This window comes from Triturus cristatus, chromosome 3_2 (assembly GCF_964204655.1).
Source record: "Triturus cristatus chromosome 3_2, aTriCri1.1, whole genome shotgun sequence".
Classification (NCBI taxonomy): domain Eukaryota; kingdom Metazoa; phylum Chordata; class Amphibia; order Caudata; family Salamandridae; genus Triturus; species Triturus cristatus.
The window spans coordinates 624288923-624304882 of NC_140584.1; the positions used below are offsets into that span (position 1 = coordinate 624288923).

Consider the following 15960-nt stretch of genomic DNA (forward strand, 5'->3'; position numbering starts at 1 on the left):
CTGAATGAATATATATATAAGTGTGGAGTTGAACAATCTCTCTCTCTCTCTTTTTTCAGGAGCAAGTCACAGTCTGAAATCAGCCTGGAGGGGTTTTACGATACTAAGCTCCTTTCACCAGTCTTCAAGGATCCTGTGGAATTACTGCTGTTGGGCACCAAGGACCGCTTGGCGGTGGCGCTGCAGGACCGCCGAGCTCCACTCGCCACAATGGAAAGCCTCTCAGACAATGAGTCCACCTACAGCTTCGACTCCCGCCGCTCCTCGGGCTTCCGCAGCATACGGGGGTCACCCAGCCTCCATGCTGTTTTAGAAAGGGATGAGACACATTGCTTCTACATTGATCCCACTATTCCTGAAGAGAACCCCTCACTCAGCTCACGCACAGAGCTGCTGGCAGCTGACAGCCTTTCCAAACATTCACAAGATACCCAGACACTTGAGCCTGTGCATAACAGCAGTGGCTCTTCCCCTCCAATGTTGCCCAGGCGGCAAAGCAGCATTGAGGGGGCCGCCAGTGTGACTGACCGACTGCCAAATCCTTCATGGGGAGATGTGGCTCTCCAGAATGGGCGATTGACGGATGTGCCTAGCCCACAGGTGCTGGAGTTTGCAGAGTTTATTGACAGTCTCTTCAACCTGGACAGCAAGAGCAGCTCTTTCCAAGACATTTACCGCATGATGGTGTCTGAGAGTGCTGATGAATATGGGGAGATCCCCAAGTCTGTCAGCGACCAAGAGATACTGCTGCGGGCACAGTACGAACCCAACCTGGTGCCCAAACCTCCCCGGGTCTTTGCAGGATCGGCAGATCCTTCCTCAGGCATCTCTGTCTCCCCATCCTTCCCGTTGAGCTCCTCGGGGGAACTTATGGACCTCACCCCAACGGGTATGAGCAGCCCGGAGTGTATGGTCCCAGACAAGATTCGGACCTCTACGCCTACTGGACATACGGGATCCAGTCCGGCCAAACAGGAAGACCTCATGATCTCAGCCCTCTAACAGGGCATGACGTTCTAGAGAAAAGCAGAGCCATGGGTCGATGGGGGTGCTCTGAACGCCCTGGGGCTAGATAAAGGTGTGCTGAGAGCCCCGGGATAAAGGCCTTCTATGTCTAGGAGTCCCAATCCAAGAGAAAGTGGCTGTAGCGGCCTGAATCGGGGGTGTTGGGAAACCTTGGGCTTGCTTGTGTTCTCCCCTTCCACCTGCATGAGGTCAGGCATATCTATGTCCCACTCACCTTTTTACCCTTCTTTCATGTCCCATTCCGATGCCACAAAATCACCATGCAAAGGAGTAGCAATGCCCTCCTGCCGCGAAGAAAGGTAGAATTGAAGTTGCACACCAAGAAGTGTTCAGGGATGCCATTGTGGTCTGTATTTGTGGTCTGCGTTCTTGAAGGTATTTTTGGTCTCTGAACGAACAGAATTGCACTAACAGGTCGTGCCTCCCAGAGCACCAGACCTTTCTTTTTTTTTTTTTATTATTTATTGGCAATTCAAATCTGTTTTTGAAGACTGCTTTTCTCACTTGGATGCCCAAGATGTGTTTGGCTCTGGACACAAGTTGGCATGGTGTATTCACAGCATGAACCCTCCCAAGTCTGGAACAGGGTGTGTATTACGCCAAGCCCTACATTTTGCAAACATATAACTTTCATTCTTACCCATTCTCTGCATTAGACCAATATGTTTTCATATTTTGTCTGTGCTTACCCTACACTGGGGAGCATAGAGGTTTGTGCAGACCGTTTTGTGCCAATACAGCAGCACCCTGTCAGTTGGGCTAGGCCAGATAAGACTGCCATGTTTACAGGCCTCTCCATTGTGGTTGGCACTTCTGCAATGCCAGAGCTAACCATAGCATATGAGGGGGTCAAACAGGACCTCACAGTAGAGCACACACAGATCTCACTTGCTTATTGTAGAAGGAACTGTTGGTCAATGTGAAAGGTCGCAGAATGCAAAGTCAGATGCTTCTGTTTCCCAGTGTTTCTCTCTGCATCAGATGATGCTCTCTTTAAACGAGCCCCAAGATGAAGGGATGTGTCATATGGTCTTGGAAGCTTCTCGTCTAGGACTGGTGCGGCGGGTTGGGGGTCTTGCATGGGGAAAATGTTTACAACCCCCACAGCCTTCCCCAGTGATACAGGGAGCACTTACATCTCACTTACACATTTAGTGGTGGTTATTGCAACACATGTTCTCTGAGACGGTAAGTGCTATCTCTTCCTATTGCCGCACACACACGGTCTTATTTCAGCCTATCCCTTCCTCGTAGACAGAGGCGGGATATTCTTTTATAAAACTGCCATTTTCAAAGACGTCACATGTCGGGGCTCCAGCAGGTGCATTTTACCATCACTTTGGTGAGCAGGGCAGGTAGAGTGATGTTCTTCAAATCTTAGTTTCACACCCTGATCCCCAGAGGCAGAGGAGAAGCTCAAGATTGTAATCCCTAGAGATTGACATGTTACCCATAACCAAATATCCTCCCCGTGGCACAATGAGCTATAGGGCTTTGTATTCCAAAGATACCCCAGGCAGTGCTGCTCAACCTCTGTTGATTGATTGACAAAGGCATAAAGAGATCACTTTTTAAATGCGCCTGCGGAGCGCTGTCCGGCGCTGTAAATGTCAGCAGCCTCGAGCAGACTGCTGCACTTCGTCTTACTTTGGCCATTTTGTGGACTGCCGGGGGGTATTAAATTCTCCCACTTCAGAATTCAAAAGGATGGTTTGCTGCACAGATATGATATTTGAATGGGTTTACTTGCTTTCAATCCCTCTGAATCCTTGGGGCACAAGTGTGCAATGCATGTGAATCCTTGCTGCAAAACCGATGTTGCAGAGAAATAACTTATTCTTGTACTCGGTCTGGAGAAGAAGTTTAGAACTCTCTGAATGTTCACTACTCTTCTATTTTATGTGTGGGGGAGGGCCTTTGACTTCGGCTTTAATGAATCCCCATCCAAAGGGTGCTTGGGTGGTCAAGGCCAGATTTCAGGGCACCCAAGGCAGCAGTATGGCCCTCTTGTGGCATGGATTCGACAAGCATGGATTGATCTTGGCAGCAGAATGTATTTCCTTTAACCTGTTTTTTCCTTGCGGAAGTCTCCTGTTATAGTCTAAAATTCTTCCCTGGGGGTCTTTTGTTGTTGGGAACACGGAAGACCTGGGCTCTTAATCAACATGAGGCAGCTGGTCATAGAAGCAGGAGCCATTGAATGAATCTGCGTGCACTTATTCATTAATCGAAAGAGAGAGACACAATATACTTTATGAAGGTGGAGCTGTGCACATCCATTAATACATCGAGTTTTGTGTGTGAGACAGTGTGCACAGTGAAACAGATAGCTACATCTGTAAAGTGATGCATGAGGCTGTTTGTGCATAACTAGTTGATAAATGCCTGAACAGTGAGCTAGTTGTGAGTGAATGTGTGTTTCTGTGTATATATGTGTGTGTGTGGGTGCGCATATATATCTTCTTTCCTCTCTCACTCTTCAAATTAAGAGCACTGTGCTCCAGGCCTTGCTGTTAATCCAGTTTATTTAGCATAAAGTTCAGGGGTGCATAAAAAGACCGTCAACTCGTTACGGCTTTTCAGCCTTGTTCACAATGCTGGTCGCCATGTTACATCAGTTTGAATACACACAGAGCCAACACAGTGGCTCCAGACAAGATTCAGAACTCTACACGTACTTGACATATGGGATCCAGTCTTGCCAAACAGGAAGACCTCATGATCTCAGCCTGCTAGCTGGGCATGGCGATGTGGAGAAAAACAGGGCCAGGGGTCGATGGAGGTGTTCTGAATGCCCTGGGGCTAGATAAAGGTGTGCTGACAGTCCCAGGATGGAGGCCCTCCCATGTCTAGGAGTCGAAATCCAAGAGGAAGTGGCTGCACGGCCTGACCCTTGTGTCTTGGGAAAACGTGGGCTTGCTTGTGTTCTCCCCTTCCACCTGCATGAGGTCAGGCATATCTATGCCCAACTCATCTTTTTACCCTTCTTTTATGTCCCATTCCGATGCCACAAATGCACCTTGCAAAGGAGTAGAAATGTCCTCCTTCCGCGAAGAAAGGTAGATTTGAAGTTGCACACCAAGAAGTGTTCAGGGATGCCATTGTGGTCTGTATTTGTGGTCTGTGTTCTTGAAGGTATTTATTTTTGGTCTCTGAATGAACACATTTGCACTAACAAGTTGTGACTCCCAGAGCACCAGACCTTTTAGATTTTGTATTATTTATTGGGAATTCAAATTTGTATTTCAAGACTGCATTTCTCACCTGGATGGTCAAGATGTGTTTGGCTCTTGACATAAGCTGGCATGGTGTATTCACAATATGAACCCTCCCAAGTCTGGAACAGGGTGTGTATGACGCCACCCCCTGCATTTTCAAACATATAACTCTCATGCTTGCCCATTCTCTGCATTAGACCAATATGTTTTCATCTATCGTCTGCGCTTATCCTTCACTAGGGAGCTCCAAAGTTTGTACAGACCATTTGAGCACCTACAGCAATCACCCTGTCAATTGGTCCAGGCCTGATAAAACTCCATTGTTTACATAGAAAATTGACTTCACCAGGAATCCAACTCCAGGCGTGATTATTGAATATACTACTTTCAGCATATGTCCCTTCCTAGAGAAATATAGCCTTATAAAGTTTATTCAAATTTATTTTCAATTCATTAAATCTAATCAACAATGTATAAAATTCAAGGATGAGTTGAACAATAAACAAAATAAAGGGTCTGGCTCAGGAATAGAAATTCCCACACCATCTTGAGTGTACTAGTTTTTTAACCCTTAAAAGTAATACAATGTCAAATAGAACTATAGTTCATCTCAAATTGATCACTAATAAATTGCACGGATGACTGCTGAGCTGGAGGGCATTCTCGTAGTTGTAATGCACTTACAACTCCTCCCTCCAGGTTTTTTCTAGCAGCAGGTGACTCACCCCTAAGGGGATGCAGTAGTACTTGAATCCTTGGATTCTGAAAATGATTGATTGGATTTAATGAAAGCAAATTTGAATTAACTATATGAGGATATATGTGTCGAGAAAGGGACAATATATGTTTTAAAGGAGTATATTCAATAAAGACCCTGGGAGTCCGATTCCTGAGGCATTCCATTTCCCATGTTCACTTCTGATGCACTTTGTGCATTTAAGCTTATGTAACTTAACAGCCAGCATTGTGAACAAGGCTGAAAAGGTGAAATGCATTTATGCTCCTTTTTGAACCTCTGCTCTTTATGTAAAATAAATATGATTATCTGCAAGATCCGGAGTGCTGTGCTCTTAGTTCGACGATTGAGAGAGGGAAAAATAAGTTTATGCGCAGTGGCAGCAGCGCACTACACGAGGCACCGCAGACTATCATGTGCCCTCGGGCAACTGCCAAATTATATATATATATATATATATATATATATATATATATATATATGTATATTTTTCTTTTTTATTTCACCATAAGACTGTAAAATACACACTGTGTTCCTCCCAGTCATCAGTTGCCCCTTGTTATCCACACCTGTTTACCAAGTGTGCTTCCTTTATCAGTTACTCTACTTCCACTTACTGGTGGGAAGTGAGCCCGGTACGATAGATTATTTTTTTTTATGTTAAATTGTTTACATTGTGTACAGCATGTTGTACTCTAAGGGTTTGATAGCTGTGAAAAAGAGGAGTCTAAGACCCTACCAAGCCACCATTAGAAAGCCAGCTATTATGAAAAGCCGGTTCTTTTGCAGCTTCTGAATAGGATGGACACTTTATAGAACATATTTTGGTAGATTGAAGCAAAGTGAATTTTTGTAATCTAACCTTGAGTCAAGGATATAGATACTGCACCCGCTGGCCAATTGTAAGGCATGTGAGGAACAGCTGCTTTATGTGTTAAGTGAGGCCTGACAGGTTAATCTATGCATTATAATTTGCATGTTTTTCGGAAGTTGTCTCTTACTAGATGAACCCCACAGGAATTGGAGGCAAAAAAGAATAATGTAATACTGTCACTTGTGCTTGAGGTTGTGCTGATTTTAGAAGAGCTTTAGAAGAAAGACCAAATACTAGCTCTTCTCAAGATTGATACAGGTTATTTCATATCCATGGAAAAGGCTTGTGGGCATCCCTAGTTGATCGGGAGGAAATTAATGAGAAGGCTATTCATCATTGTTTTCCCTATGACACATGTGGGACGGAGAAGGGGAAGAGCAAGGACAGTATGTAAGAACTGTCTGCCTCTACCCCGATAAAAGCTCCTAACACAGGGCATGGATTCTCTCCAGTTTATCTTGCAGTTGGAGGAACCATCAAAGTCGTTGTCATTTTTGACAACTTCTTTCCAGTTACCTGAAGTTGAAATAAAGGATTTTTGGCACATGGCCTCAATAAAATGTAATTATGATTATGCACCACCTTGTTCCCCATAGCTAAGAAAGTTCTACTTCTTAGAAGTAACCACCTTCTCCTTAGATATCCCTGGTCCGGGGATTGTGTGTTCACTCCTTTCTCAGGGGCTGATCATTGAATTTTACAGCTTGCCAGTTTAACAGTAATTCAAGGTAATATTCTTTGTTGGTCAAGATCCCCAGCTGGAGGAGCACATCATGTGTCTGAGGTGGTCCTCATTACCTGTCCTCCCACCCTTCTACCAGGTGCCTCAAGTTCTCATATTCATGGATGGTCACCCGTGGCCTGGTTTGATGTATGCTTTGAAGTTTGATGGAGAACAATTTTACCAAAATTCCATTTGTGCCCTGCAGTTTCACTAGTGCACACTCTCCCCCAGTCTGTTTAAGATTTTATGAGTGGGTAATACCTACAGAGCAGCTCCCTGTAAGGCTGTCAGAGAAGGGAGCATTGCCTGTTCAGCCATTTCAATTCCCAGTGATCAGGCTTGACCAGACACTATACTAAATTATTATTTTTCTGTAGTCATAATCTCACCGTGCCTTCTTATACATCTACTATAATTCACCAATTTCTTGTGTTGTGTTCTGTGTGTGACACACACAGTAGCCAATCTTTCTTAATGGCCACAGGCACATATCCATCAATCTTGTTAAACCAATAATAGTTCCCCTTATCCCAAATTGTTCTGCGTGCAACCTGACTGTGCTCACCTTGAACCTCTTCAACATCTTTACATTACTAAAGCACAGATTCTCTCACGCATTCCTGCTGCTCGGTCGCCCAGCTCCCTAATGTTTTATACACCAACAAGATTGAGTGACAGGCATTCTCCTTGTGTTCTTCTTCTGGAGTCCTCCTTTAACAGAATGCAAGTTATTAGAGGTGAGATGGATGTTTGATAGGTGAGATATACACTACCAGAACTATGATTGGCTACTATCTGATCTGCAGTAGGTAAGTTGTGGCTAGCATATATGTAAATATATCTGTTTATATGTGTGTGTTTGTGCGCACCTTGATAAACAGGTGAAACAAGTATATTTTTTAGCAAAGGATTTGTTTTTAAGTGGCTGTCAGACTGCCTCTCTTGCCCAGCCTATGTCTGTTTTGAGGCATAGGCCTCTTTTTTTTGGTGCAGGTCCCGTACACATCCCACACCATTTCCAAATATTCTCTGACAATGGTGGTGACTTGGAAGTGAACATATTAAAGACAACTTCTCAGCTCAGTGATCATAGTTTGCTGCATTTAGATCAGAAAAGTTGAATAGATATCCTCACCTAGGGCATTTCCATTATTTACTTTTTCTCCTACACAATCTATTAGTCATTTGTTTCTACTCGGTGTCGCACTTCTCTGGTTTTGAGGTCGTGCACAAGGCCTGTCGCTGTAAGATGAAAGAAGATCCTCCATGACTAAAGAGGACCTCTTGCAACTTTCCTCCAGTCCATTGCTTTTGCTGTGTGGTGCCATTCCTGCTGGCTATCACACTCCCTTAAGCTGGTCATGCCTGATCTGGAGCACGGTCCAGCATGAGAATATGTTTACACATTAGCGTAAGTGTGCGCAGCCATGGTGGGCCGGCTGAGTGCAGGAGTTACTCTATTGTTTGTGACCACACAATTTGTTGGGCTGGAGTGTTGGTGCTGAGGTTTTTGATTGTGTTTGCAGCCTTAGATATTGGTGCACCATAGTGTCCTAGACAAAGCGCAAACCTGTGTTTATAAACAACTGCCTTCCTTCCTTATTTTTTAAGAACGCAAGAGCCTTTAAGTGATGCCCCTAATGCCTGAGTAAGCTGCTGCTGGGGTACCAACTTTCTTCAACAGCCCACATCCTCCCATAAAAGGCATGGCAAAAGCAGGGTAACTGACGGCTTCAATATTTGTTCCAACATCTTCCAATTCACACAGCCAATTTAATGTGTTCTTTGGCCACGCACCGCCTCATCTTGCTGGTTGTGTAGGCACATATCTTCCGTGCCACCTGTTACTCCATCTTCAAATGGAAGTGCAGTCAGTATCAAAACTGCTAATGGCTGTTGATTAATCAAGCACATATTGAGACTGGGATGAAGAGATGCTCTCGTGGTCAAAATTGAAACAAAAAATGCATTAGAGTATATAAAAAAAGATGTGTGAATATGTGAGAGATGGCAGGCACCAGGAATAAGGGTTGTATCTGCTGCAGGTAGACCTAGCACCACTAATGGAGCTTGCTTATATCTGCCCTGGTGTAAAAACAGCAAAACCTCTGATTCATTGTGCCACGGTGCAGGAAAACCCTGCGCTTCTGTATTTTGGGAATAATTACTGTATAAAAGAGAGAATTAAAACCCTATAGAATATTCTATATAGATATATGTATGTATATGTCTAGCTATGTCTATAGGTAGACATATAAATAAATATGTATATATAGATAAATATATATATATAAATATCTATAAATGTTCATGTATATTCTATATATATATATATATATCTTTATAGATTGTGTAGTTCTGGTGCCAGAAGGTGCCGGGCGGGATCCCGAGACCCATTTACCATGCTGTAAATAGTCTATAATAATGCATCAGGCTATTTCTGAGTGCACTAGTGTGGTATTGGTTCTCCTCTGATCAGAGAGGAGAGGTGGAAAATGTAGTTCACCTCTCCACCATGAAGAAATGCCAAAGTGGGTGCATGGGAAATCTGCTCTGGGCCAAAGTGGTGTGAATACCAGTTCAATTGCCATAATTAGAGGCTGGGGATCATAACTCTCATACCAACCAGTGCCAAGAATACATTTAATTTTGTTACAAATTAGGTTTTAGTTGGTCAATCCCTTTACCCTTGTTTCCTATTTATTTAAACACCATGACCATTTTGGGGTGGTAACACTTTTTTCTCTCTAGCATGGCCTTGTTTTAAGAACTCGTGTTTACTGAGGATTTGCTGTGGTATGTTCAGACTTTGGTATCAGACTGCTAAATACCGTCAATTCTCCTCTGCCGACCAGTCTTGTGCACAGGATTTAATGTAGTTGGAGAAGTTTGATAGAATATGCTGTGAGAAACATGAAATGCCTGTTCCTCCTAAGGATGAATGGAAGACAAATTCCACGTCTGTGGGTTTTCGAACAAGTTATAACTTGCTATCTCTCCAAACTCCTGCCTTCCGTCCCTCTTGTTTATGCACAGAATGGCCAGGCCAGTTCACAGGTGCAGATTGGAATTTGAGTGATGAAAAGCAGGCCTTTGACTCCTCTCTAGAAGGATTCGCAAGCCCTGCTCAGAGCTCTCCAAATCAAGGTATTTGGTTGTACTTTTATCCAAGAACTGCCTATAAACAGGTTTGAGAACATATGCTGACAAAGCTTTCTCGGATCATAATATTCTAAATTAAATGATTTATTTTATCATATTACAGCATAAATGATTTAAAACTTTTAATTGCACAAGTAAAGGGAAATCCCTCAAGCTAAAGGGAGGATAGTGAGAAGGATTTAGGTCAAACGGTGTCCTACTGTAGAGGACAGCGCTAGTGGCATTACAAAACAAAGCACGCTCAATGTGACTGTCCACTCAGTTTACTGCATGGGACAGTGTTGTGGCTTGTCCCCTGCAAACGAATCAACATGATTCATCCCTGGGACTGTTTGAAACCTGTGCCATCATCAGGACAAAAGCAACAATATTCTATTCCTTTTAAGATGTTTTACATGCCTCGAATACATCATATTGCACTAAATGTCAATGTGAAATTGACACTAAATTCCTATATTTAAATATAAAAAAATCAGAAATAGATTATTTTTTGACAATGCAAATTAATTACCAATGTTTCTTTAGGGTATTCAGTTCAGATTTGTAAAAAAAAAATAGAGTGCAGGGCAAGGGCACAAAGGTTCCGTACTTTTTTCTATTGGCAATTAATACAAAGGATGTATGTTAAAGTTTTGATTGCAAAATGCAGCGTCCTACTTATATAAGTACTGCAGAAGTACCTCAGAGGAAAGCTTACTTCTTATGCCTATAGAAAATATGCTTTTTATGGTATCTTATTCTTTTCAATGATTATTAAATGGACAAGAACATCTACGTATAGTGAGGGTATACAGGAAGGCATGGAAAATAAAAGGCATTTTTCCTATTGCCTCTGTGTTTTGGATTATTTTGCAGGAAAATCATCTATTTTCTGTTGTAATGTCGTGTGATTTGAATAAAAACATTATCCGGTACAAGATAGCCTTTCATTAAATTAGAAATTGTAATCAAAAGTATAGAGGAAAGAATATTTGAAATATCTCTTTGGTCTTATATGTTGTAATTATTATTACCTTTTTAGTAGACTAAGGACCTAAATGTGCCATGGAAAAAACACAGTGGCTAGTAATGCTAAGTTGACTGCCACTTTGCTTTCCATTTACCTACCTATTACCAATTGGCTCTGTCATAGACAACCATTCTACTTAAATCATTCTCCCCTGCCCTTGCAATGTTCTCCTTATCCGTGCCATTATAATGGTAACTGTGTTGTAATGTAATAACATTTGCAATTTAATTTAGAGTATTTAAGATCTCAGAAAGCTTTTTTTCCAACAGCATACAAACAAAGGTCTATTTAAATATAAATCCTATATGAAAGTAATACCAAATAACTGATCATGGATCCTTAATACAGCACAATCTGCAAGCCCTACTCTGATGTTTTGATTGGCTGAAGTCCCTGCACATATCTTTGTGAATCCTCATTGTATGACCGGGTGCCAGCCCTGCTCATAGACGATAGTCAGAAGGTGAATTATTGTGGTGTGAAACTTGATTAAAAGAAATAGGTGGGTCCAAGCGTCCAGGCGCAGCTGACTGTAGGTCTGGGTGGTTGCTGCAATGTTTCCTCATGCATGCTCCCTCCCCTAAAGAGGAAGTGGCCCTGTTCCCATGTCGCTCTCTTGTTATCAAAGCCATTTATAAGTGAACTACAAATCACCACTCTGCCTGACTGCCTGTGTCTGTGTTTCTTTTTTAAATTAAATCATATTTTATAAGTGCATTTTTTGTTGGTGGGGAGATATGAGAGAAGCCTGGGGACAGAGGCGTAGGAAACACTGCCCAGCTCCTCTCAATGACCCCTCCCTCATCTAATGATTTCGTTGATTTTCCTATCTGACCAGACACAAGAACACTTTGCATTTTGGAATGACACTAAGAGCATTAATAAATAAAAAATGTATGTAACTGGTCCAACGAGTCTTTATTCCATTTTTATTTTGGTATTAATTCAACGCTTTGAAATTATTACTTCTCAATTTAAAAATTCAAAGGCTTTATATTTAAAAATAAGTTAACAATATTAAAAATTAAAAAATAAAATTGTGAACCATACTGAAAAAGATCCGGAAAATATCAAGAAAAAAAGAAGTGACTGACAATGAGGAAAAATTTAGGGGCATATCGGCAATAATTATCGCTGGCCGCGTTTAGCGTGCAAAATCCTAACGTCGGGAATGCCTACCTCGCACCTCATTAGCGATGCGAGGTGCAAAGAAAATGGGCACAAAGGCATGGATTCACGTGTTAGCATGTCCATGCTGATAGGGCGATGGAATTATCGCCGCTTTTTGTCCGAAAACGGACGCTAAAGCGGCGATAATTCTACCGCCGTGCATTGTTGATATACCCCTGTGTTGGGGGAGAGGGAAAATCACCCATGTAAGATAAGAAGAAAATTGGTGATCAGAAAAAAAGCTAGGGAGGTGGAGCTGCAGGGTGAAAAACAAAAAAGGAGATTAAAAAAAAAATAATAATATTGGTCAAACCAAAATAAAAAAGGAGATCAAAAAAATCCAAAATAAAATGGGTTAAGTAAAAAGAGGGACTACTGAGAGAAAAACCTGAAAGGGATACAAAACAATTAAAGACAAATAGAGGTAAAAAATGAGAAGCAAGAAATAGAAACAACACAATTGAGAAGTGAAAAGGTTATTAGTAATTGATTTATACACTTGCTATCTTGCAGACCCAACCACCCTACTAAGACCAAGACTGCTGCTGGTTCCGAAGATAAATGTCTTATACAGTTTCTTCATATAAGACTTATTCCGGGTGCTAGCCTGAAGTGCTGGAAACTAATGCATTCTTACAACCAATAGGTCTCAGGAAGAAATCAGTTTTTCTGCGCACATAAGATCCCTGCTTCAGTACTTTGAATGAGTATTTCATTTCAAGTCCTGGGTACATGCACTTTAAATTGAAAGGTAACTAACCATTACTCTACAGGACGGATACGAAACATTTAATGGATGAATGTCGCCATTTCTCAAGAGAAAGCATGCTCTAGCACTTCCATATTTACATTTCAGGCATTGCCACCATTGGGAGTACACTCGCTATCCTGGGACTAATGCTCTGTGGCACTCGAGAGTATGTGGCACTGGTATCCTCTGTGGTGCAAAGAGCTTTGAATTGCGAGACCACTTAGGATTGCAGAGTATAGTTTCAATGGTTGGGTGGATGAAGGCAGATGAGGTTTCGGAGTCACCCCACAGATGACCGCCTAATGGAGTGACAAAAAAAGAACTTCTGAAAGATGCACCCAATGTTTACAGTGGGTTGGACTGATTTCCAAAGACACCAGGGGCATAAACATTTGGCTCAGCAGCCGCAATGAATTGTGCATCTATTCCAAAGAACAACGTTCTGTTTTCACTTCTGGTAAAGTTATACATTTTTGTTATTTATTTTCTAGTACAATAATACATAACTTTGTAATAATGCCCATCAAATCTTATAATTCTCATCACAGATTTCTCACCCTGTGAATATTCCCCAGGCATGAGACTGGATCCGGAAAGTCCAAAGCAGCACTCCTTCGTGCCACTAAGGGTCATCGTGTGGCTCGGTGCTGATGTCATTCTTCTCCAGAATTGACAAGCGAAAAATGCATATAAGTGCTACCCATGCACACTTATATCTGAAAGAAACACGTTAGTTAGATTCCTCACCTTAGAATATCCCCAGGCGTCAGACTGGATCCGGAAGATTTTTCGTCAGCAATACCCCTTGCGCATCGCTAGGCGTCGTCTGCGGCTACACGTCCGTCGTCGGCGTCGTGCGCCGGGATGACGTCGTTGGAGTACTTAGACGCCGCCCTCGCGCGCTGACGTCCGTTCTTCTTTTTTCCGCGCCAGTAAGCGCAGATCCGGGAGAGCTACCGCTTTAGTCACTTTTTGACTAACTTTTTCGATCCTTTTTGATCTTGTCTCGACTCCGGTGCTGGTAGGATGCCTGGTTTTAAAGCCTGTGCTGACTGTAGCCGCTTGATGTCGGTTACGGACCATCACCACCGGTGCCTTTACTGCTTGGGCCTCGACCACGACGCGGCGTCGTGTTCGGACTGCAAGGCCCTGACCTCGAAGGCTAGATGGGAGCGGTCCCGTAAGCTTCTCGAGATTCGCCACTCGGCTCCGCGCCCCTCTCGATCCCGGTCCAGGAGGAGGTCCAAGGATCGGTCGCGGAGCCGCAGCCGACGTCATCATCGGTCATCGGGATCCAAGTCTTCGGGTAAGTCGAAGCACTCCAAGAAGTCCAAGAGGTGACACCGCTCTTCGGACTCCCCTCGCCGGTCGCGCGACTCGGCCGAGGGTCAGGGTGGTTCCACACCCGCGGCTCCGACGGAGCAGCAGGCGCCGCGCACGTCCCCATACCCACCGGTCCCTGGGACTGACGCGACGCCGGCGGAAGTCAGTGCCTTCCTCTCGGCCATGAGGAACCTGGCTCCGCCGTCGACGCCCGCTGGCGCGCCTTCGGGCCCCGCGGACCCGACTGGGCAACCTTGCCTGCCGGCGGCTCCGGCCCCGGCGCCGTCGACGGCTCCGGCCTCGACGCCGCAAGCGCCCGAGGGACCCGTTCCCGAGTCCCCGCCGACGCCGGTCGACCTCGTCACGCCTCCTCCGCCGGCGTCGACACCGGTACCACCTCCGACGCCGACTCCGCTCGGCGTCGAGCCCCAGTTGAGCCCCACTCCGGGCCCGGCGCCGATACGGCGTCGATGGACGCCGCGTTCGGCGCCGCTGGAGACACATTTTGTCTATCGCCCGGCTCCGATCCTTCCTCCTGCATACCAGGAATCGGATGATGGGGGCGAATGGGAGGGATCCGAGGATCCTATAGCCGCTCAGGCTCAACTGTCACAGGACTGGGCAGATGAACTGGGGGAGGCCAGTGGTCTGGATACCTCTCCGGACACTGGATTCATCTCTCCTCTGACTGTGGCTTTGGAGGAGGGTGCTGCTTTCTCTGTGGTGCTGCGCAAGGCGGCCGCAGCCCTTGGGCTCGAGCTACCTGCCGTGGCTGTGAGGACTAAAGTCCTCACTGAGGTGCTTCAGTCTGCAGCAAGCTCCACTGAGCCTCTGCTGCCATTCAATGAGGCCCTCACTGACGTTCTGCAGGGCACCTGGTCCAAGCCCTCCACAGTTCCTCCTGTGGACAGGAACGTCGCCAGGCGCCACCGCCCTGCTCCGGGCGACCCCAGTTTTCTGTCCCAACACCCTACCCCCGAGAGCCTGGTTATCCAGGCCTCTACCTCCCAATCCTCCTTCCCGACCGCTCCGCCGGACCGGGATTCCAAGAGGCTGGAACAGTTCGGCAAAAAGCTGTTCTCCTCCCTTAGTTTGAGTCTGCGGTCTTTGAACACCGCCTGCCTCTTGGACCGTTATTCCCACTCTCTGTGGGATACGGTGGAGAACGTGCTGCCCCTGTGTCCGGAGGAGGTCCAGACACGACTTACCCAGGCTCTGGCCGATGGGAGGGATGCAGCGCGACATGCAATCCGATGTGGGCTGGACACTACGGACTCGCTGGGTAGGGCGATTTCTACCTCAGTGGCGCTTAGACGTCACGCCTGGCTGCGGTCCACGTCCTTTTCGGGCGATGTCCAGAGCACCCTCATGGACATGCTCTTTGATGGCACTCGCCTTTTCGGCGAGAAAGCGGACAGTGCGCTGAATCGCTTTAAGGACTCCCGGGCTACGACCATGTCCTTGGGCCTCTCGGCCCCGCGGTCGCAAACTTCCACTTTTCGCCCCTTTCGTGGCCAAGGAAGGGGTGTCTCCTCACGTACGCCTAGCCACCAGCCGCAGAACCAACCTGCGCGCGGTCGCGGACGTGGTTTCCGGCGAGGCGGTTCTGGAGGACAACTAGGTCAGCCCACATCCACCCCAGCAGCATCCGCCTCAAAGCCTTCCTAGTCCGAGCTTTCAGGCCCATTCCACGCCAGTGGGCGGCAGAGTTCGCCATCACCTGCTCCACTGGCAGTCCATCACATCGGACAGGTGGGTGCTGCAAATCGTCCGAAGGGGCTACTCCCTCCCCTTCGAGACGACCCCTCCAGCCATGCCACCGCAGCACCACCGTATCTCGGGGGATCATTTGAATCTTCTCCACGAGGAAGTTTCGGCCCTCCTGGCCAAGGGGACTGTCGAGCGCGTTCCGAGCCCAGAAGTAGGTCGTGGTTGTTATTCCCACTACTTTCTGGTTCCCAAGAAGG

At 45.5% G+C, this 15960-nt stretch overlaps 1 protein-coding gene across 2 annotated transcripts in view; it reads left to right on the forward strand.

Annotated features, from left to right (window-relative positions):
* The window catches only part of DAGLA (diacylglycerol lipase alpha), a 321198-nt gene extending 309543 nt beyond the window's left edge, over nt 1–11655 (forward strand). For both annotated transcript variants that reach the window (XM_085648539.1, XM_085648538.1), the window contains exon 20: nt 60–11655. In XM_085648539.1, the coding sequence (XP_085504665.1) occupies nt 60–1002 (943 nt within the window). In that variant the 3' untranslated portion in view covers nt 1003–11655. The remainder of the gene's footprint in view (nt 1–59) is intronic.
* Nucleotides 11656–15960: the final 4305 nt, after the last annotated feature.